The 24,565-nt window shown below is 37.7% G+C and overlaps 1 protein-coding gene across 1 annotated transcript in view; it reads right to left on the bottom strand.

The window, feature by feature from the left end:
* The window catches only part of fstl1b (follistatin-like 1b), a 65,911-nt gene extending 52,971 nt beyond the window's left edge, over positions 1 to 12,940 (bottom strand). Inside the window, exons 1-2 of the mRNA XM_060876963.1 lie at positions 12,800 to 12,940; positions 12,558 to 12,614 (exon numbers count right to left, since the gene is read on the bottom strand). Coding sequence (XP_060732946.1) covers positions 12,558 to 12,614 — 57 coding nt within the window. The 5' untranslated portion in view covers positions 12,800 to 12,940. The remainder of the gene's footprint in view (positions 1 to 12,557; positions 12,615 to 12,799) is intronic.
* Positions 12,941 to 24,565: the final 11,625 nt, after the last annotated feature.

Below are 24,565 nucleotides of genomic sequence, written 5' to 3'. Positions count from 1 at the left end.
ATTAATTCAATCTTAAAATCCATGTTCAAAAATCACGTATGAGTGCAATGGTCAGGTGTCTACAAACCATACAGGGTTTCACCTTTGGACTGTTATAGTGCATGTCATTTAGTGTAGTTTCTTATTCCTTGTGTTGTTGTTTTTTAGAGATATACTGTTCCTTTTAAATTGTAAGTTTGCATAAAATAGAAATAATTATTGTAACATGAAAAAACGATCATGGAAATGTGTCAGTGGCTAACTGTTCATTCAGCGCACTTCTGAACATCACTGTCAGGACGAGACCATTCACTGCTGGAAAGCTGTCATTTTGCATTTACATTTACAGCATTTGGCAGATGCCCTTATCCAGAGAGACTTACATTATCTAATTTTTTTGTACAACTGAGCAATTGAGGGTTAAAGGTAGGGTCTCCGATATTTACAAGCTATTTACAAGTTTACAAGCTAAACAAAATTCAAAACAAACGTGTAGCCAATGAGCAGAAAGGGGCGTGTCTTGTCAATATGCGGCGGAGAGAGTGTTCAGTGCGCATGTGTGACATTAGCAGAAAGCGGTTTTAACATTGACATGGAGGATAAAAACAAAGAAAGAAAGCGAAGAAAGGCTTACGATAAGGTAAGAAGTAGGACGTGTTAATATAGGATCAGCTTTCCAGCGCTGGAGAGAACTGAAGGAGCAGGAAGTTGGCACATATTCACAGATTGGAGATTCCCGAGTCAATAACTCCTGAGCTAAATGCTGTTACTAGCAAAATGCGGTTGTAGCTGCCTCTCTACATTACTACATTACTAGGTGTTATTTGTGTAGTAACCTTTAAGGGCCTTGCTCAGGGGCCCAAGAGTGGCAGCTTGGTGGACCTGGGCTTCAAACTCACAACCTTCCGATTGGTACCCCAACACCTTTTGCAATCCTCTCTCTCTCTCTCTCTCTCTCTCTCTCTCTTTCTATCACTCCCTCCCTCCCTTGCCCTCTCTCTCTTTATAGCATCCCAAGAGCTCATCAATATAACAATGGATATATTTTTTTCAAGAGAAATATGCACGTCCATGGTGATTTGCATGCTCGATTTCCTTCGAGCCATGTACAGATAATGGCACGTTAACTAGCTAGCAGAGTAATGTAACAATGCTGTGTCAGCTCTGTACACTAAATTCCATTAGCTGGCATTAAATACAGTTTAAAGGCAGGAAATCTCTAACATTATCAGTAACATCGTTTCACATTGGACTTATCTGCTCTAGGCACAACCCGATTACTTCTGTTTAATAGCGGTTTGATAAGTAATAGTCTGGAGCCTGAGCTGAAAAACAAGTGATATACAAATAAAATTTAAATAAAACTTGTGAACTGAATTGAAGTACTCACAAACAGGAGGACAGAGATTGTCACATATCAACTCTGGTACCTCACCCTGTTTATCCAAGCAGATGTGCCAAGATTGCTAACAAGTAAATCTTAACAGGCAGACCAGGCAAATGTTCACAGCTCCTCATCCAGATTCTATATTAGTTGAGAGCCTCTAGCAAATATATCTACTCTAATATATCTGCTCTTCTGGAAATGCTTGGATGTCTCAGATTTTAGAGACTGCCATACTACTGATTTTAACTTTAATTCCGTAATGTTACTGTAGTCCTTTCAGTATCCAGTGTCGTCTTGAGATTTTGTACAAACTGAATGTAGGTTAAGAAACCATTCATACATTCATTCATTTTCTACCGCTTATCCGAACTTCTCGGGTCACGGGGAGCCTGTGTCTATCTCAGGCGTCATCGGGCATCAAGGCAGGATACACCCTGGACGGAGAGCCAACCCATCGCAGGGCACACACACACTCTCATTCACTCACACACTACGGACAATTTTCCAGAGATGCCAATCAACCTACCATGCATGTCTTTGGACCGGGGGAGGAAACCGGAGTACCCGGAGGAAACCCCCGAGGCACGGGGAGAACATGCAAACTCCACACACACAAGGCGGAGGCGGGAATCGAACCCCCAACCCTGGAGGTGTGAGGCAAACATGCTAACCACTAAGCCACCGTGCCCCCGGTTAACAAACCATTGAACAGATATTGTTGTTTGCATACCTGGGTAGGATTCAGCCCTAATGGACAATAACTGTAATGGATAGTTATGGATATCTCTGGTCAACTAATGTTCTGTTCACTGGATCCATTATTTAACCAATCTCTCTAACCAGTCAGTGATTTCTCTTACCACTTTAAGAACAAGGCTTGTTCAATTCTATGTAGCTCAGACATTTTAATATATGTAATTTAGTTTGACCTTTATTTTTAGTCATTTTTCTGATGCTCTTATCCATCACGTCCTCGATACATCCACACTAATCTCCTTTTATACGTCCCTAAAAGAACGCTTTCAGTCTTCCCAAAATGGAGACATACGACTCATGTCTGGCAAAGATTTCTTTTTCGTGTCTTTTTGGAGAGCAGAACATTTGTGGGAGTTGATCCACTGTTTGCGCATGTCTGTTCTTTATTTGCAAGCAAAACCGTCACACAATGAGCTCATCTTGTTTTAATACCGCACCCTTTCTGAAGTGAGAGTTTGGAAAGAGCGGTGCCACAGAGACAGAGGGTGGAGTAGGGGAACAACGTTACTGAGCTACACGGTCATTACAGGTCTTCATGGAACACTGCCCAGTAAGAAGGGCGATTAACCCTCATGTAGGACAAGAAGAGCATGGTGAGTGGGTACAAAAGGCTTGTTTCTTCTGATCAGGATTGCAAAGCACGCTGACAGACTCCATAAAAAAAACAGAACAGCTGCTGCCAGAAGAGAATAAATCAGTGGAAGAAAAAATACGAGTTTACACACTCTCCACAGTGTCCCAAACTGAGTCAGAAAGTAGTCAATCTTCCAGCTGGAGGCCATTATTCAGGCCATGCAGCAGGACTGAATTTGAGTTTGGGGGTTTGGTTCAGAGACACAACAAAGGGCATGCAGCCAAAACGCAGGCGATTAATGAGACCCTATCTTTCTGCTGGTATTTCCTTCTCTCCATCCTGTTTAATTGGGCACTGTTTTTTTTACTCTGTCCTCCCTTAAACTCTTTCCAAGTTCACTGGTATGCTTTCAATCTCTTGCGTTTTCTAATAGTTCTTATCCTTTCTCTCTTTTGTTTCATAGTCTCATTTTTCAGCAGCGCTCTCTTGTCTACTTTCCTAACTCTCCCTACATCTGTCTCTCTCCCATGTTATTTCTTCTCCCTTTTTTTCTTTGGGATCTGTTCCAGGGCTGGTGGAGGTTGGGGTCTTGCAGTAAGCTCTCCAGACAGCAGTTTTCTCAGGAGGGACTCGCGTTTGGAGAATGCCTCGCTAATGGCTGTGTTTGCAGAAGGAAGTGTGCTTATTTCCAGACATTTCCCACAATGCCCCCTTTCTTCACACTGCGACTCGTAAAAGAGCCAAGGACCTCTTTGTTAAACACATCTTGTTCCATTGAACAAGTATCTCTGTTTTCCCTGAATTATCAACCATACCTCTTTAGCTGCATATTATGTTAATGTAATTAATGAGACATTGAGATGTTTCCTGGAAGCTGGAAAACAATCCGAAAATGTTATTTACAATAATAGCTGAGGTATCTACACTAGAAGCTGTAAAAACCTTCAGGTCTTGCCTATTTAGCTTTTTCTCCAGACCTTCATCTCTCACTATCAGGAAAAGCAATCTGAGCAGAAATACCCTACCTCTTTTTTCATTAGGCAATTTACCTCCATCTGCTCATCCCAAGCTCTCTGCCTCTAATTATGGGGCCCTTTCAAGGCAAATGGACAAAACTGGCCAGACAAAATCAGGACCGTAAAACACCATCACATAGCCAATGACAGGACAAGCGTGCTGCTATAAAAAAAGAATGACTGAGACAAGGAGAGATAAAAGTGACAGGTGGTCAAGGAGTGGAGCTAGAAGCGTAGAGGACAGACAATTCTTCGAAAACTCATTTACAACAGAGAAAGAGAATGCATGTACAGAGAGAGAGAGAGAGAGAGAGAGAGAGAGAGAGAGAGAGAGAGAGAGAGAGAGAGAGATACAGAGAGAGAGAGAGAGAGAGAGAGAGAGAGAGAGAGAGAGATACAGAGAGAGAGAGAGAGAGAGAGAGAGAGAGAGAAAGAGGGAGAGATACAGAGATAGAGAGAGAGAGAGAGAGAGAGAGAGAATCATTTTGTGTAACACATAGAAGCATATCTTATGAGAGTGTTGAGAGAGGAGGTAAGAGACAGACAGACAGTCAGACAGACAGACAGTCATACAGACAGACAGACTGACATACAGATAGATAGATAGATAGATAGATAGATAGATAGATAGATAGATAGATAGATAGATAGATAGATAGATAGATAGATAGATAGTATAACTATAACTTTCTTCTTAATACTTTCTACACCAGAAGCTTTATAACCTCAGGACACATGAGCCATCCAAGCAGCCCTGTATATAAAATTATTCAGATGTTGCACTGAATAGAAAATGCCTTTGGTTTATTCCTCAGAGGCTAATTTCTACTAATCTATTCCTTTTATTCATACCCTTTTCTTCTTTCACACTCCTATCCTTGAACAATTTTTTAAGGTTGCCATGAGAACCACTTTGAGAAAAACCAAATAAACGTATTATGATTAATTCTCTCAGGCCAAAAGCTCAATTTTCTTTTCTGAACAAAGTGTCTTAAAATGGCCTTGGGCTTTTAATATAGGCTAAAAAACAAGAAACAAAAATACAGAACTGAACCATGTGAACAGTGCGGAACTCTCAGCGTGCACACAGTGCAGAGCTATCGTGTTCAAGTTGAACAATTTAAGCGTCCAGCACCTGAAACACACCAAATGTCTCCTCTAGGTGAACAGTTTATATAATGAGGCAATGTCCTGTAACAGAGCGCATCATCACCTCCAGCCCGACCTGAACTGAACCATGTCCAGCTGCTGTAAGAGCAAAAAGCCTGAGGGAACCGAATTCACATTCAAATTCAATTCCTTTGTATAGCGCTTTTAACAATTGACAATCAAGTATAGAAACGGAAGAGAGAAAAAAAAAGAAATAAAAATATATAATAATAATAAGAAGAAAAAACAAGAATAAAAATAAATAAATTAATACATACACTCACTCACTCACTCATTTTCTACCGCTTATCCGAACTACCTCGGGTCATGGGGAGCCTGTGCCTATCTCAGGCGTCATCGGGCATCATGGTAGGATACACCCTGGACGGAGTGCCAACCCATCACAGGGCACACACACTCTCATTCACTCACGCAATCACACACACTACGGACAATTTTCCAGAGATGCCAATCAACCTACCCTGCATGTCTTTGGACCGGGGAGGAAACCGGAGTACCCGGAGGAAACCCCCGAGGCACGGGGAGAACATGCAAACTCCACACACACAAGGTGGAGGCTGGAATCGAACCCCCAACCCTGGAGGTGTGAGGCGAACGTGCTAACCACTAAGCCACCGTGCCCTGAATACTGTACATACAATTAAAGTTTAAAATTAAGTTAAAAATATTAACTTAAAATTTAAAATACTATATATCTGTCCCTATCCCTAATGAGCACGCAGGAGGCGACGGCAGCAAGGAAAAACTACCTGAGATGAACCGTGTCTTTCCCTTGAATGAGCATCTTCCTGAATACTGCATAAAACAGACTATCAGTCAAACGACACACATTCTGCCTATCTAACAAAACAGATTATTGTATGTAGTACAAAGTAAAAGACTTCTGATCAACCCACTGTGTCCTCTCCAGGTAGCCTATTTAAGATGTATTCTACCGTATGTACTGAAATAGTAATAACACACAACATTTAATTAAAAATAACAAGCAAATATAAAAGCAGAAAAATAATTGTAAAAAATAAACACGTTCTCAGTCATTAAGGCCAAAATAACAGAAACCCATGAGCCTTTTCCATAAAAAAAGAAAAAACAACACTTGACTATCATTTTTTTCTTTAATAAATAAATAAATAAATAAATAAATTAACTTGTATTTATTCATTTATCTATTTTAAAAAAACTAAATAGTACTAGTAAACCTTGCAGTGAGTAATAAATGTAAAAGAAAAGTAGTAAACATTTACTACATACATGGATTGACATCTTTATCTATTATAAATAAACATATATGTACTTAATAACATTGTTAATATTGTAAGCATATCCTTACCCTTTATGCCATGTATACTATATAATGTATACTAATAAAATATTACCCAGATTTTCTCATACAGTTACTCATATTGACACTTGACAAACCACTTCCTGTGACTCGGGACGAATATATATTTGTACTTCTCAAACATCTGTCTAAAATGTGTCACAGATCTCCTGAAGTGGTTTGCTTAATCAGACTGAAATGTCTTGGGTGGATTTCCCAGTCATTTTCTGTGGGTAGAGGATATAATTGTGCTACTCAAGATGCAATACACTAGTAAGTGTAAACTGGGTTAAAATGTCTCGGAAGGCTCACAGGGAATTTTGGTGCATTTCATATTTGAGCCCATGTGATGCTCATCGTGTCTCCAGACTAAGGTTAATTGTCAGAGAGTGTCCTAGGAGCTTGTACACCCTGAACACAGCAGGTCATTACTCATCAGGAGAGCCGAACCCGAGCAGAATCAGAGCACACTGACCACAGGGAGGGGCTAGTACTCACGCACGCACAGACACACACACACACACACACACACACACACACACACACACACACACACACAGTCTCTCTCACTCTCTTTCAGGTTCAAATTTAATAATACAATTGTATTAGCTGCCCTCCATATCACTCATTAGGGAATGACATTGTAGTGAAAAAAAAAAAAAGACAGCCGTGCACATTTTTCTCCTTCAGTATTCTCTCTCTCTCTCTCTCTCTCTCTCTCTCTCTCTCTCTGTCTCTCTCTCTCTCCATTTCTCATATTTTTCTCATTATATATTTTTAATTTCTCACTCTGTAATTCCTGATATTTTCTCTCATCCATTGCTCCATTTCATCAAATTCATCTGTAACACTTACATCCCTCATTTCTATCTCTCTTTTCTCCCTATGTCTCTTTGTCTCTCACACTCTGTGGAAAAGACTATTTTTGGTAGGAGCATGAGTAAGTGTGGAATAGATGAGTATTTCTCTCTCTCACTCTCTCCCACACACACACACACACACACACACACAGAAACACACATGCACCCACGCACACACGCACACACACACACAGAGTCTCTCTCACTCTTTCAGGTTCAAATTTAATAATACAATTGTATTAGCTGCCCTCCATGTCACTCATTAGGAATGACATTGGAGTAAAAAAAAAAAGACAGCCATGCACATTTTTCTCCTTCAGTATTCTCTCTGTCTCTGTCTCTCTCTCTCTCTCGGTATGTTTGTAACCCATCCTGACAAACAAAATGTCCTGACTATGTAGAAATACCAGGAAAAAAAAAAAACAAGACAACCTACCTTGTCAGGACGAGAAAGATAGCCCTGACAGCATAAAGTGCTTTTCATACCAGATATCTATTTTTATTTCCAGAAATAAATGCAGGAAAAAATGTGTTAGGGTTAGATTTAGGTTTAGGTGTATAACTATCTTATAATACAGATACTACATACATTTATACATCTAATCCTATATATGTAACATAAGTATAAATCTGAACACACACTGCCCTGTAGGTTTATGCCTTAGTATATACTAATAATTCTGTCATTTTCTGTTGCTGAGAGACTGATCAACACTTTTGTGTTTTCCCGTATCGATTACTGCAATGCCTTGTTGGCTGGGGTGCCTTAAATAAATTATAGGTAGTGCAAAATTCGGCGGTGAGAATACTTACTAGACCAAAGTTAAAAGATCACATTACTCCCGTTCTGGAGTCCTTGCACTGGCTTCCCGTTAGGTTTAGGGTTGATTTTAAGATTCTGATGCTTACCTACCTAAGGCCTTACACGGGTTAGCTCCTCAATATTTGGCTGATCTTTTAATTCCTTATATTCCATCTCGCAATCTTCGTTCTTCTGAAACTGGTCTTTTAACTGTTCCTTTAACTCGTTTAAAATGGATGGGAGATAGGGCCTTCTCTTCACTAGCTCCAAAACTGTGGAATTCACTACCAACTGAGATAAGGCAAGCAACATCTCTTGGCACTTTTAAATCTCTGCTTAAAACATATTTTTTTAGGGTAGCTTTTAATTTGTCTAATTGTAATTTTACATAGTGCTTATTTTATTGTCTATTTTTGTTGCTTTAATTTTAATCATTATATTATGTGTGTAATTTTGTTGATTTTATTTTGCTTTTGTAAAGCGCTTTGAGATGTTCTTTTAAAGGCGCTGTAGAAAATAAAGGTTATTATTATTATTATTACTATTTCTATTACTTGCATGATTGAAAGCCATTCAAATTGTAACATCCACTGATGCGGGGTGATAAATACATCTATTACATTTGCCCAAAGCTCTAAAAGAACAACAAATGTTTGACTCCAAATATTTCCAGACTAATCAACAGCTCTTGGGGTAACAAGGAATCTGTCAACATTTCATTTCATTTTAGATGAAATATTTCTTTTATTTGGCTAGATATTGTATAAACACTGTGTGCTTTGTTGGTTTTTTATTAATATTATAAGCTGTGAATGATTACATAAAGAGAACATATAGCAATGGCAATTTTTGTGACTCAACAAGCATCAGAACATTATAAAGTTCCTGGAATGTTGTTCAGTGTTTAATCAATGGCTGCGACATACAAGATCCAAACAGGATTATATGTATATTCACAAACAAAGAAACTGTATCATAGAATTACTATGGCAATGAGGCAGACAGCCAACAAAGTTGATACATAAATCTATTGGTCCTAGATTTCTTTCCTAATTTTGAATGGTCTTTCTCAACACTGACTGGTCTTTCCCAATACTAACTGGATTTTTCTCAATACGTACTGTTTTTTTGCAGGCTGTTCCCAATTCCGACTGATTTTTCCCAATACTGACTTTATGTTCTCCGTACTGACAAGTCTTTCCGAAAACTGACAGGTCTTTACTAATACTTACTAGTCATTCTCAATGCTGACTTTTCTTTCCCAACACTGAGAGATCTTCCCTAATACTGAATGTCTGTCCCTAATACCGATTGGTCTTCCCCCAATACCGATTGGTTTTCCCCTGTTTTTCCCCAGTACTGACTGGTCATTCTCAGTACTATTCTTTCCCAATACTGACCGTTTTTCCCAATATAAAAGTGTGTGTTTGTGTGTTTGTTGAAAAGCTGCAGGGCATTTTAGCTCGCAGAGGGAAAAGCAGTGCTCTTTAATTTGAGCCGACACCCTTTCAGAGCATGTAAGCAACCTATCGTTACTTAGAATCAAAGGAGATAGGAATCTCACCATGTACTGGCCAAGACAGAGCAGAGAGAACTATGGGAAACTCTGGGGGAAGGGGTTAAATGCATATGCAGCACATGTGCAATTACAACGACAAATATTTTAACATTTTTTCGAGCACTGATCCCAAACTGACATATAATAGAAGACTAAAAGACAAACCGAATGTGGACTTAAAGCTGAAATGGGTGTTGTCTAAATCTGAAAAGGCTTTCTTCAAATTTAGTTCAAAATATAAGCCAATTGCCCTGTGCTGCCTGTTTTATATTAATGAAGGTGGTCTTTGTTTGTCTTGCAAAAGCTTCATATCTTGAACATTTGCCATGGTTTTTTGCCTCTAAACCTCTTTGTTTGCATCTCCAACCAGTTAACCTGCGGAGCTATGGAACGAAAAATGAAAAACGAATTCAATCTGTATTTGTGCACATTGCTTGCTAATTCTGAATAATATATTTATATTCAGATACATTTCTAATCTCCTCTAATCAAGAAGTTCTTCAAATTAAACATGCACGAGGCAACGTCTTACTTCCAGCGTCCGGTGTAATCACAGAAACCCCTCAGATGCCTTACAGAATGGATTTAAAAACTGCAGAAACATTCCTTTCAAATTTCCTTCGACAATCCTTCACACTTCATGCATGAAATCCGGTGAATGAGCCTCAAGACTCTTGAAATGTGCTTAATCTTACGCGGTATACCGTTTAGATCTGATTCTCATGACTAGAAATTACAAAGTGGCTTTTTATATCGAATCAGTGTGTTTTTCAGCATAAAACATCACTTTTACAGGCATAGAAATAGAAAATAAATACATTTATAATGTTATAAATACAATTATAATGTTTTGACCCAGCAATACTGAGGAAGACTGCTGGCTAGAGACAATGCAGAGAGAAACTTCAAAGCTGTAAGATTAAGACACATTCCTTCTAGTGTGAGTTGGAGTGTGAGTCTTTATGCTCAATTTCTGTTTTGCAGTTTGAAATGCTGCATCTGAGTGTTAAAAATCAGACAGTCCTGACTTCTACACTTTACGCCTAGCAACTCGTCCTCTTTAACGGCTGTCTGTCTTTTATCCTGTTTACTCAACCTAGATGCAAGCACACAAATTCTGTCATCATCGTCATCCTAGTCTATCTCCATCAGCATCAAAAGGACATGCCAGCTCCCTGCGTACACATCTGCGTTGTGTCCTAATAGGATTTTAAGCACATGTACACTAGTGAAATGTGTCTCCAGAAAACCAGACTTTAAATCTGGTGCACCAGACACATTATGCAAATCATCTCATAACTCTTTATCACCAGATATTAGCAGTGTGCATCCTAATTAGTTGTTTTATACAAAACATGATTATACTGTCAAGTTTCTCTAAAGCCAGTAACTTCAGGAACACTGGATCTGTGTGTTCTGATGCAACATATTTCAGGCCGTTCATAAATACTGGATATTAGGATTATTTCTGGATTAAGGATTATTCAATTAATAATTCACATGGATCCAGGACATATCCAGTGCCAACCCAAGCCACTTATATATATATAATAATATATAATATATAATATATTTACAGCATTTAGCAGATGCCCTTATCCAGAGCGACTTACATTATATGTCTTTTTTATACAACTGAGCAATTGAGGGTTAAGGGCCTTGCTCAGGTGTCCAGCAGTGGACGTAGGAATCAAACTCACAACCTTCCGATTGGTAGCCCAACACCTTAACCACTAGGCTACCACATCCCATAATATCACAAAGCACAAGGTACATCAAGATGCCTGGAAAAATGTTGTTGAGATATTTGAATTCATCTGCAAATTTCTATTAAACAGGTAGATGTATATTGTAGGAGTTTGCATTTTCTCCCCGTGCCTTGAGGGTTTCCTCTGGGTACTCCGGTTTCCTCCCTCGGTCCATAGACATGCATGGTAGGTTCATTGGCATCTCTGGGAAATTGTCCGTAGTGTGTGATTGTGTGAGTGAATGAGAGTGTGTGTGTGCCCTGTGATGGGTTGGCAGTCCGTCCAGGGTGTATCCTGCCTTGATGCCCGATGACGCCTGAGATAGGCACAGGCTCCCCATGACCCGAGATAGTTCGGATAAGCGGTAGAAAATGAAAAATAAATGTATATAGTATGTTGTCATGAGATTATTTGAATTTTACATGTCATGTTATGGAAAGAGGAGACAGGATTTCAGCTCAATTTCAGTCTAGGTTAATGTTAATGTTTGTGGTTAAAATCTTATCAGGATGACGTGGTGGCTCAAGAGGATAAAGCTCTGGATTGTTGATCAGGGTTCAAGCCCCACTGCCAAGCTGCCATTGTTGGGCCCTTAAACAAGACCCTTAACCCTCCCTGATCCAGGGGTGCTGTATCATGGCTGCCTCTATGCTCTGGCCTCAACTTCCAAGTATCCAAGTTGGGATATTTGAAGAGAGATTTTGTGAAGAACGAACGTATACGTGACAAAATAAAGGCTTATATTCTATTTGATCCAAATAAAAAAAAAAATCCATTCAGCAAAAAAGAAAGTGTTTAAACATTTGTGTTCATATCTGTTCAAGGAATGAAACACAAAGTGTAGAAATAATGACCCCCCTCTGTCCAATCAGAACAGAGCAATCAACAAGAACATGTGCTGCTAAATAAATCCTTTTATACATTTATATTTTATGTAGATAAATGCACATACAGACGTAAGACATGAGACGTAATGTGTAAACAGGACAAAACTGATTATGTGTCCATTTATTCCTGGATGCAAAAAAAAAAAACTGCAATACGTTTAAAATAAATAAATAAATAAATAAATAAATAAGATTTAAAAGCACAAGCAGGATGTAATTAAAGGGGTTTGCCTATAGATCACTTACATTAAGTCACTTATGTGTCTGTATACAGTAGACAGAGAGAGAAATCACTGCACTGGCATTGATAGGGTTAAATCTAAAGAATTTGGGAGCTGAATCAAAGCACAGCGACTCACAGAGAAGTTCGAGTTCAAACGAAAGATGTTTCTTCTTCCTGGACATGTCAAAGTCTATAGAGCTTTAATCACTCTAATAAGCAATAATTCATTAAATTCTTGTTTTGTTTTGTTTTTTTATTGCATTTTAAATGACTTACCTGGGCATGACAGAAGACTGCAGCCAGGAGAACAACAGCTGTGAGACTTCGGAACATCTGTAGGAGGAGGAAGATGAGGAGGAGGATGGAAGAGAAAGAAAGAAAGAAAGAAAGAAAGAGGGAATAAAGAGGAAATTATGGGCTGCATTGCTCTAGAATTAAAACCAAGTGTCGTGACTAAGGAGAATACATGCATATTAGGTTTAGAACAATGTATAGCGTTCCTGGTTAAGACAACCCACCTTTGTTTTGTTTGTTTGTTTGTTTGTTTGTGAGCAGCTCCGGTTACGGTGTAGAGAGAAAAGCTCCGCTTCACGCGCTGCTCTACACACCGAGTGGACAGGAAATTCGGCTCGCGCTCAGGAATCCGGACTAGGCGTTTAGCCCCGCCCCTTCGTCACGTGGACCTTTTTCATGCAAGCTTTTAAACTGTTAACGTCATAATTTATTAGTTTTATTTTAACAGTTTACTATTATTACATTAGATTAAATTCGTATCTAGTATGTGCTTGTTTGTACGAGGTGATCTGTAGTTTGTTAGTTTTCATGAAAATAATAAAATATACTAATGATGATGATGATGATGATGATAATAATAATAATAATACTAATAAGAATAAGAATAAGAAAATAATAATAATAATAATAATAATAATAATAATAATAATAATAATAGTTAATGTATAATGTTACATTTTAAAAACGTTGTTAAAGAAATTTTAATGTAAAAAACACTGGTATAAATAACAGTGCTGTGCATATACACATAAATAGAACATATATTAATTATAATATACCATATAAAATAGACAGAATTGATATAATGGATATACATAAACATAGACTAAATATATAATAGATATAATAGACATATAAATATATATATATGTATGTATGTGTTCACAGTAACTGTAATCTGCTGAATGGAGGCAAACTGTATGTTAAGATAGACTTGGTATGGACAACTACACTAAAACCACATCCCTGCTTTAAAGGGAACAGTGTGATTTAGTGTGATTCAGTGTGAGGGGAAGGTGAAGGTGAGAGTGGTAGTGGGTGGCTGTTGTTGATGAGTGTGAGAGCCTGGGGCTACAGGCTGTCCTGGAGTCTGCTTTGCAAAATGGTGCCAACAGTGGCAGATGACTTTGTTCATTTCAAATATGATCACTGAACTCTTGTGTATTGTGTTAATTATCAATATTTCATAGTGTTTGTTTTTAAATCTAATTATTTGTCAGATACTTTAATAAAAAAGAGACATACAATTGAGCTTGAATCATGTAAATCATTAAACCCACAGCCTTCAAATCAGTAGTCCAAGCCACAACCACTTGCCACTATTACCTTGTATACTAACTCACAAAATCCTAACTCAATCCTATGTTTATTTTCAATTCAATTGAATTTTGATTTCAATCTGTTTGTATAGTGCTTTCAACAATGGATATTATCTCAATACATCTTTACAGAAATATAGGCATGAATGTAGAATCAAATTTATTCATTTTAAAATTAAGTTATTATTTATCTCTAACTTTTATCTTTAATGAGAAATCTCTCGGTGGGGGGGGGGGGGGTGTTTGGGGTTGTGTCACGGTGGCTTAGTGGTTAGCACGTTCGTCTCACACCTCCAGGGTTGGGGGTTTGATTCCCGTGTTCTCCCCGTGCCTCGGGGGTTTCCTCCGGGTACTCCGGTTTCCTCCCCCGGTCCAAAGACATGCATGGTAGGTTGATTGGCATCTCTGGAAAATTGTCCGTAGTGTGTGATTGTGTGAGTGAATGAGAGTGTGTGTGTGCCCTGCGATGGGTTGGCACTCCGTCCAGGGTGTATCCTGCCTTGATGCCCGATGACGCCTGAGATAGGCACAGGCTCCCCGTGACCCGAGGTAGTTCGGATAAGCGGTAGAAAATATGAGAGAGAGAGTGAGTGAGAAATCCCTCGTCAAGTTGATAAAACAAAAAAAAAACAGAGAGAAACCAGGCTCAGAAGGGAACCCATCCTCATTTGGGTAACAATAGACAGTAAATAATAATAATAATAATAAACATTATAGAGAGTAAATGTAAATAATGTCCTTTTTTACAGTTTATAGTCAAGTGGAATTGTGCACTCAAGAGTTCCTGAGGAACTAACAGGTCAGCGTGATTTTTGAGTTCATTATAGACACTAATTCCTTCCTGTCAAAGTCTTTAAATGTTCACTGATGAAGACCCGAGCACAAAGCTGACCGATGCAGCGGCAGTTCAAAGATGGCGTGACCATCTCCAAGTGGTTCTATCCCCCAGTAATCTCAAAGTGCAGGTAGGGACTCCAGCGAGATTAGCTATGACAGCATAATTAAAAAGGAGAGCCAGAAGGTGACACAGACATGAGGGCTTCCTGGGATACTAAGAGTCCGGACAATCTACAGTCAGCAAACCTGAGCGACTTGCGAGAGTGGAAACGTGACAGCATCCAAACATCCAAGTTTACAAAAAACTCTATGCTAAACACTCTAAAAGCAGCTGAATTTGCTGATCAGACTGTTCTAGGAGATATCTGTACTTGGCCTAATATTTAACATTTACATTTATTCTCATTTGGCAGACATCAACTGATGCTTTAAACTTATACAGTATAAGTAAATAAAGTATCAGATAAATGATCATGAAAATAGTTTTAATAAACAAAATGTCTTTATTTATTGGTTTATAGCTTTGTAGCACATAGCTAGTTATTAGTGATTAGTCCCTTGCAGTATAAATAATATATTGTGCTTACACAAATATTGTAATGTCATAAATAACACATATAACAGACAGACACAATCTGATAAGTAATGTTTTCCACATGAAGTATCTATAATTAATACAAAAGAGAATTAGCAGAAAGTCTAACACGGTGTTCGTGTGAGTAACTGAGTAAACCTGGAGTGATGTTTGATTCTCTTTATAAGATTAATAGATTATAATGAGAATAAGTAAACTTCAGGGCTAGGTACAGTATGTGTTGCGATTAAATTTGACTCTGATAAGAAAATGCAAATGTGACCCACTGTCTCCTTATTCCAAAACGCAAAACAGCACAAATTGCTTGAAGCAATAATATATGTTTAAAATGCAAATATAGGCTCTGTTGCAGCTGGGGCTTTTATCTTGTAATCAAAAGAAACATTCTGAAATATTGAATTTTGATTCGTTTCTGGAGACATGCAGTGTGGAGTGAGAGGGAGGGAGAAAACATCTTACAATGAATGATGATTAAATATGCAAATTTATCTCGAATCCAACAAAAGTAATGAATAATCAATGTGTAGTTATAAAAACGTACCTCGTACAAGATTCACTATTAGCAAGAGGTTTTGTTGAGTGTTGCAGTGCACTGATTAGTCTTGCGTCTTACTCTGATTAACACAAATAAATAAATAAACTAATCTCAGCAGTTTCATTTTGCACACACACGCACACGCACACACACACACACACACACACACACACACACACACACACACACACACACACACACACACACACGATACGCACATTAATCACTTATGGCTTAAGGCTAAAGCCATGAAATATTCTCTATTGTTTTATGTTTTCAACTTTTCACTAGGCAAGTGCAGCTCTTCCAGCATTTCCTACAACACAACAGACTTTTTTCACAGTAAGAGATCTCTTTGATTGTATTCGGTTGTTTTATGAAAATAGTCCAACTATTTAAATTTTAGGCTCTTTATTCTAATGGGACACAACAATATTTTGGGGTTTTTTTTGGTGCCAGAGTGTTTTATATTCCTGAACAAGATGTCTCAAGATGTCTGTTTCATGTATTGTCTTGTGCATGTCTTGGATTCATTGACATTTGTACTAAGACTGTGTCTCTGACTCAGGCACTGGTCTTGTTTAATACTGTGATTTGCCTCAAAAAGGTTTTGATGATTTTCTGTCTCTATCTTAAATCAACCCCCTCTGTCTTGATTAGGATTCTAGACCTTGTTTTGGACTTGATAGTGGTATCATAACTACAGCCCTGGTTTGAGTTATTAAGATTTAAATAAAACCCATTCAATTTAAGTGACCAGTCAAATTGTCAAATTTAAGAATTATATATATATATATATATATATATATATATATATATATATATATATATATATATATATATATATATATAGGGGGCACGGTGGCTTAGTGGTTAGCACCTTGTGTGTGTGGAGTTTGCATGTTCTCCCCGTGCCTCGGGGGTTTCCTCAGGGTACTCCGGTTTCCTCCCCGGTCCAAAGACATGCATGGTAGGTTGATTGGCATCTCTGGAAAATTGTCCGTAGTGCGTGAGTGAATGAGAGTGTGTGTGTGCCCTGCGATGGGTTGGCACTCCGTCCAGGGTGTATCCTGCCTTGATGCCCAATGACGCCTGAGATAGGCACAGGCTCCCCGTGACCCGAGGTAGTTCAGAAAAGTGGTAGAAAATGAGTGAGTGAGTGATATATATATATATATATATATATATATATATATATATATATATATATATATATATATATATATATATACGTATATATATATATATATATATATATATATATATATATATATATATATATATATATATACGTATATATATATATATATATATATATATATATATATATATATATATATATATATATATATATATATATATATATATATATAATATACTTGTGGGATGTTTGATTGTGATTTCAGCTGGATAACTGGATTGACTTTAACAACACTGAAAAATTAATTAAAGACCCTGTACTACAAAACATTAACACATTATGCTCAGGAGTATCGAACGTCTGATTAATAAAACTGTTTCCCTGTCTGATCACATTAATACCCTTCATTCAAGTATATTGATTTGTGCTAAACGTCAGCTGTGTCTTGAGCTCTGGGCATAATCTCTTCAAGGCTCCACTTCATTACTGCATGCCAGATTTAATCTTAATAAATTCACAATCTATAACAAATGCACACAGAATGGTTTGGCCCAGACATGTACATTCTCCATGTTTAAAAAAAGACCAAGCCAAAGGGGAAATGTAATCCCTGTGGCCTTCTACTTATCTCTTTATCTGTAAAGACAGAGATTAGGCTTGGCTGATCAGTCAGTTCTAAAATAACTCCAGCAGAACAGTTTAGGGTTAACAGCCCATAGATAAGCATCTTACAAAGCATTCGAGTCGATAAATACCGACATTTGTTAACTCTCTCCCAGGAAAAAAGTGTAGTGATGTTGGCAGAGATGGACTTTCTCTTTTTCACACTTTATCTCTGCCTGCCATGCTGCATACACGCCAGGCTGTCAGGCAGGTAGCGAGAGGAAATGGAGGCGGTTTTGGTAAAAAAGAACAAAGCTGAAAAGACGGACTGGGTGGAGAGAGAGAGAGAGAGAGAGAGAGAGAGAGAGAGAGAGAGAGAGAGAGAGAGAGAGAGAGAGAGAGAGAGAGAGAGAGAAAGAACACATGTACAGAAGAAAGATGAACATTCAGTTGTATTTTTAAAACCAGTCCCAGACAAAAATCATACTCTGTGATTAGTTTGTATATCTGTGTTCAACAATCCATGGTAGCAAAAACATTTCATTAAACACACATGCATTATTACATATTCACACAAACATACATACATACATACATACATACATACATACGTACGAAAGAAAATTCAACATAGCCTTTTGACCAATCAGAACGGAGAATTCAACACTGTTGATCAACAAGTTAAAAAAATACATTAGCTTCTTGTTTGAACGTGAACATTCTGGCTGTAGCCTCATCTTATAATTTTGCATCATAAGGCTTTAAAGCTTAGTTTAACTTCTGCCTTAGACTTCACACCACCAGGTTTGTGTGTTCGATTGCCACCTGTCTGTGGAGTTTTTATGTTCTCCCCTTAAAGTTTCTTCTGAGTACTCAGGTTTCCTCCTTCACTCCAATGACATGAATTGTCAATAGTATAATTGCCATCTGCAAAATTAGCGTGTGAGTGTGTGTGCAACTGTGCCTTGCGATTGGTTGACACCCCATACAGGGTGTCCCTAGCCTTGTTCCCAGGGGCCTATGTAAAAGCTCCATGTTTTCTGTCACCCAATGTAGAATAAGAAGTGCAGAAAATAGCTGGTTGGATAAATAATAAAGTCGGCGTGTTAAATTAGTTATGGTTATCCCCTGAAGTGTTATTACTCTCATGCTATAGCAATATACCAACAATTACAACCGTTTAATTTATCGATGATTTACATTGTCTATTTTACTTATTTACTGTTAACCTTTAGCCTTGTGGAATCCGCATAAAACAAGTTCCAGACTACATTGTAATGGCTACAAACAGCCTTTCTAGCCCATCACTAGCCCTGTTGAAGATAATAAGACAAAGAAATGCAGCTTGAAACGTTACCTGAAGACTAGGATGAGACACTGAACCTGGAGACTCTTTCTGTGGAGACACTACATGAACAACTCTCACATTTTTAAATCTATAGCGCTGGTAAGACGTCAGCATAGAAACATATCAGAACATGTGCAGAAATGTTAAACTGAGATTTGTGTCAAAGCTTGGACTACTGTCAGAGCTGCTGTTACAGAAAATTAATCAACACCTTTTGACCAATCAGAATTGAGAATTCAGAAGTGCTGTGATATGAAATATTATATTATACTAATGTATATACTCTATATATATTTTGAGACAATGTTAATTATTAAAAACACAAATCTTTCAGTGGTGATTGAGTAATAGTTCGTACTGTACATGAGTGTAATAAGAGATATGTCTTTATGAATAGTTCTTATTTCTAGCATAAAGCAATCCGATCCATTAAAAATAGTGAAGTGCAACGTCTGAGTGAAAAACATGCAATTCTTTTTTGGCAGCATCCTTCATATTTGACAGATAGATAGATGAGGATACAATTTCATCAGAAATCCAATAATAGTGGGTATATAATGAGTGTTTACAATTTTTCTTTTCCCAGGGTAATACTGAAAATTGCTGTGAAGCTGATGTTATAAATGAGATTATAATCATTTTTTATATTGTGATTTTCTGTACCGCTACAGTTGCTTTAAAATTGATGGATCATGTGACAACAAGCATGAAAGCAGTATATATGTTTCATGTATTCGATTATAATACACTCAATCTTCTCCATACATTTTTAATGATAGAAATTATGTTTCATGTTACTGGCACTGATGATAAAAGAAGTTGGTTTGTCTGTCAGTAAAAAATGTCATCTGACATTAAAAAACCGTCTGCCAGCATTATTTCACAGACACATCTGCTTTATTCAGAGTATACTGTATCTAGTGATGCTGCTCACACATACATACTGCTAGTTACTATAAAGAGAGATTAGCCTTGTTTGACTCCTCGCAGATCTTGTTAAGATTTCGCAACGTCTTTGTTGCGATGAGGCAAAGGCGAGTGAGGATCCAAATGCAGTTTAAACGTTAAATAATCGAAGCCAAGAAACAGATAACAGACAGACAGGCAAAACTAGGCAACACACAGAGCTAACAGGAAACAGGAACATAAACAACGACTAGCAACAGGGAAGTGAACAAACAGTGTATATATATATATCAGACAGGAACCAATCACAAAGCAGAGACAATGAGTAACTATGACAACAAACGAGAGGGAATGAATGAGTTCAATGAGTGTCCATGGTAACAAAGGAGTGGGCGGAGCAAACAATTAACATCAGGGCAAGACAGCAGACAGAAACAGGGCAAAACACAGACAGACTCATTACAGTCTTAGATGCAAATGTTTGGCCTTTAATTTCTGAAATGAATAATTTGAAATATTTAAAAACTATTTATGGATCAACCATAGGTGGAGTTTAGAGATGGGAAGTTGAATAAGAGTTATTGAAAACATTTATATGGTCAGGGCATAGTCACACTACAAAGGAGCTGATTGTGTGGGTGTGTCTCATACACCATAATTAATAGCAGGTCTAGTAATTAAAGCCTTGGCCCCTGACAAGCTGTCATCACCCACTATGTACCTTACAGTGAACAGGTGCCTCTTAATGACTTACCAGTGCAATAACAGATTCCTTAGCAAGAAAGAACCAGAAATGATTACCTTTTCCACTATAATTTAATTTGCTAGACTGCAGACGATAAATAACTAATCGCCATGCCGTAAACGACATATCTTCGGTTCTCATCCTGAAATATTTAGTTGCAGTTTATTAATTCTGTTAATATCTGCTAAATAAATTTAATGTCTTCAATGTTTTAATATTACAATCCATTATGTCATGTTTTATGTTTCAAGGGTTTGGGCATGTGGTAACCTAATGATTAAGGTGTTGGGCTACCAATCAGAAGGTTGTGAGTTCAATCCCAGGTCCACCAACCTGACACCAAGCTGAGCAAGGCCCTTAACCCTAAGTTGCTCAGTTATATAAAAATGAGATAATGTAAGTCTCTTTGGATAACGGCATCTGCTAAATGCTGTAAATGTTCATTACTGCTTTATACTGTACGTATACTATTTGTATAGCGCTTTTAACAATTAACATGATATTACATGGTATGGTAATTAACAAAATAAATATATTAACATTTAAAACCAAGTAACTATTTATCTCTACCATTAATAGAAATGCATTTATATGTATATTTATATAATCTGTGAAGGATTGTTTCCGTACAAGTTAAGGCCGTAAGGTTTGAAGAGTTTTCTTAGTTCAATTCAATTCAATTCAATTCAAGTTTATTTGTATAGCGCTTTTTACAATGGACATTGTCTCAAAGCAGCTTTACAGAACGTAAACATAGAACAGAAGATAAGCATAAGGAGTAATATTCAAAATATATATAGTTCACAGTGTGTGTGTACGTGTGTATGTATATGTGTTTATCCCCAATGAGCAAGTCTGAGGTGACTCAGGCAGCAGTGGCAAGGAAAAACTCCCTTAGATTGATAAAGGAAGAAACCTTGAGAGGAACCAGACTCAAAGGGGAACCCATCCTCATATGGGTGACACTAGATGGTGTGATTCCAAATATACAATCAGACAAATGTTGTATTGGTGTAGGGATCACATGGAGTTCAGATCTCCTATTAGTATCACAGAGTCCAACTGGAGCTGGTAGATCTGTAGATGTTTTCTTCAGGATTCTCGCAGAGTCAGCGTCTAAGCGGAAACCAAAAACTTCATCGCGCGGAAGACGATCGGAGCTGGTGCAATGTCTGGGTGTCTTGGCATGGGTTGAAAAAGAGAAGAACAGTGCAAAGGGATTAACATATCTGCTGTTCATAAAAATGTGCAGGTCTAGTTTAATAGTGCACAATATAATATAACGGGATGTGTTATGTGTACGCCTGACTAAAGAGATGGGTTTTTAGTCTACCTTTAAACTGGGGAAGTTTAGGGAGAACAATCAGCAAGACTATTCCAGAGTTTGGGAGCTAAATAAGAAAACGCTCTACCGCCTTTAGTAGACTTAGATATTCTGGGAACAACCAGAAGTCCTGAGTTTTGTGATCTCAGAGAGCGTGAAGGATTGTAACGTGTTAGAAGACTAGTTAGGTACATGGGAGCTAAACCATTAAGAGCCTTGTACGTAAGTAGCAGCAGTTTGTAATCAATTCTAAACTTAACAGGTAGCCAGTGTAGAGATGATAAAATTGGGGTTATATGGTCATACTTTCTTGTCCTAGTGAGAACTCTGGCAGCTGCATTTTGGACTAACTGTAGCCTATTTATTAAAGATGCAGGACAACCACCTAGTAATGCATTACAATAGTCCAGTCTAGAGGTCATGAAAGCATGAACTAGTTTCTCAGCATCAGATAGAGACAGGATGTTTCCAGCTTGGCAATATTTCTAAGGTGAAAGAAGGCAGTTTTTGTGGTTTGGGCGACATGATTTTCAAAGGACAAGTTGCTGTCTTATAAAACACCCAGGTCTTTCACTGTCGAGCTACTAGTAACAGTACATCCCTCTAATTGGAAGTTAAATTGTGAGAGTTTCTGTGTACTGGTTTTTGGACCTATAATTAGTATTTCTGTCTCATCAGAGTTTAATAACAGAAAGTTACAGCTCATCCAGTCTTTTATCTCTCTAAGGCACTGAGTTAATTTGGACAGTTTAGCTATTTCATCTGGTTTTGATGAGATATATAACTGTGTGTCATCAGCATAGCAATGGAAACTAATCCCATGTCTTCTAATAATGTGTCTAATAATAACATTCTTAGTATGTGTCATGTTTTATGTTTCAAGGTTTATTACTGCTCTATATGAATTCTGAACCAATTGTAAGTACTATATGAATAGACAGTTCTATAAAAGCATAAATAAATGGATTTCGTTTGAGAATTCCAGGTTGTTGTGTACAGAAACATGGCAAAATTCATTCTTTCTGAATAATTTATTAACATTTGGTTACATTTCTAATGCACAGTAATGACCCTTTTATTTCCAGGATCAGTATCTCATATGACATTGTATTGATTACATGACTAATCATGGCACATTGAAACCAGTGTGTTTTATTAATCTGGCCTTGCTGCAGCACAAAGAAATCCATGAAATGTTTGGCTACACTGAGAGGTACAGAGGCATGGTGTAGAGATTAATTCAAAGCTATATGGGGTAGATGAGACTCTGTCTACTGTAACGGAGGATTTGTAGTACACAACCAGATAGACCTTAACAATGCTGTAATCTGTAAAGAGGGCTTTTAGGTAGTTTATAAAGTAATTTTATAAAGACCGGGGTTCAGGTCTGAGCTTCCTGTTTCTGTCCGTGTCGCATTTCCCATTTTATCTGTGTGCCCATGTTGGTAGCCTTTGGGTTCTTTGGTTTCCTTCCACGTTCCAAAAAAAAAAACATGCTGGTAGGAGAATTGGCCAGAATATATTCCTGCTTTAGCCCTGGAGTTCCTGGAATAAGCTCTGGATGCACCACAGAGTTAGTAAAGACCAGAATTAATAAATGAATGTATGTGAAATAAATCAACTGAATCAATTAAATTGCTATACAGAAAAAAAGCACTTTCTTTTCCTCAATACCTCACATCTAGCCCTAATAAAATATTCCATATGGTAATGAGCGAGCATTCTGAATTTAATTTGTTTGAAAAAGCTGTGGGCTAAACTGCATTGATATTCCAATCAGTCAGCACTGTGCTTATAGCTATGGCAATACCACTTATATTTATCATACTGAATACAAATATATGCATACACACATATCTGTATACACACATTCAATCACAGTCACATTGTAATTTACAGAACCCACAGTAATAAGGATGTCTTCATCCTTTTTTAGTATTTACTCTTCCATTTTTCATGTGGCAAACACACTTTCATGTGGCAAACTGAACATATGAGTCTGAGGGTCTTGCTCAAGGGACAAACAGCAGCAGCTTGGTGGCACAGGGATTTAGACTAACAACCTTCTGATCAGTAGGCCAGAGTCTCAACCACTGGGACACCACTGCTCTTTCCAGGAACTCACATGTAAGCTCTCTTGCTTTAGCAGTGTTTCTTTCAGTAGTGATTGAGTCAGGTTTATTGGTCAAACACACTTTCACATAAAAGTATATAGACTCTGTAACAGTAACTGTAACAGTAATTACTATAAGAAAAAAATTAAAGAAGAATGGCTAATTATTTTGTCCAACACCTTTCCAACATCAGAATGTTCATCTCCTTTCCACTGGCAGAAAACTTCCATCCATTCATACATTTTTTTTGTACGTATTATCCTACACAAGGTTGCAGGAAACCTGGAGTCTATCGTAGGGGATTTGGGGCACAAGCAAGGGGACACTGTAAAGTCTATCAAAGGGCACAATCGCACATACCTACCACCACTTAACCATAATGCCCCCAACTGCAACAGACATAATGTTAAATGTATTAAGTTTTTGTTGTGGGAACAATAATAGGAGAAAAGAGAAGAGCATCAATATACAAACCTCATACACATAAACATATCTGAATAAGGTACAGTATAACATCTACAGC

This window comes from Tachysurus vachellii, chromosome 8 (assembly GCF_030014155.1).
Source record: "Tachysurus vachellii isolate PV-2020 chromosome 8, HZAU_Pvac_v1, whole genome shotgun sequence".
Lineage (NCBI taxonomy): Eukaryota > Metazoa > Chordata > Actinopteri > Siluriformes > Bagridae > Tachysurus > Tachysurus vachellii.
This window is presented reverse-complemented; position numbering and strand designations above follow the sequence as displayed.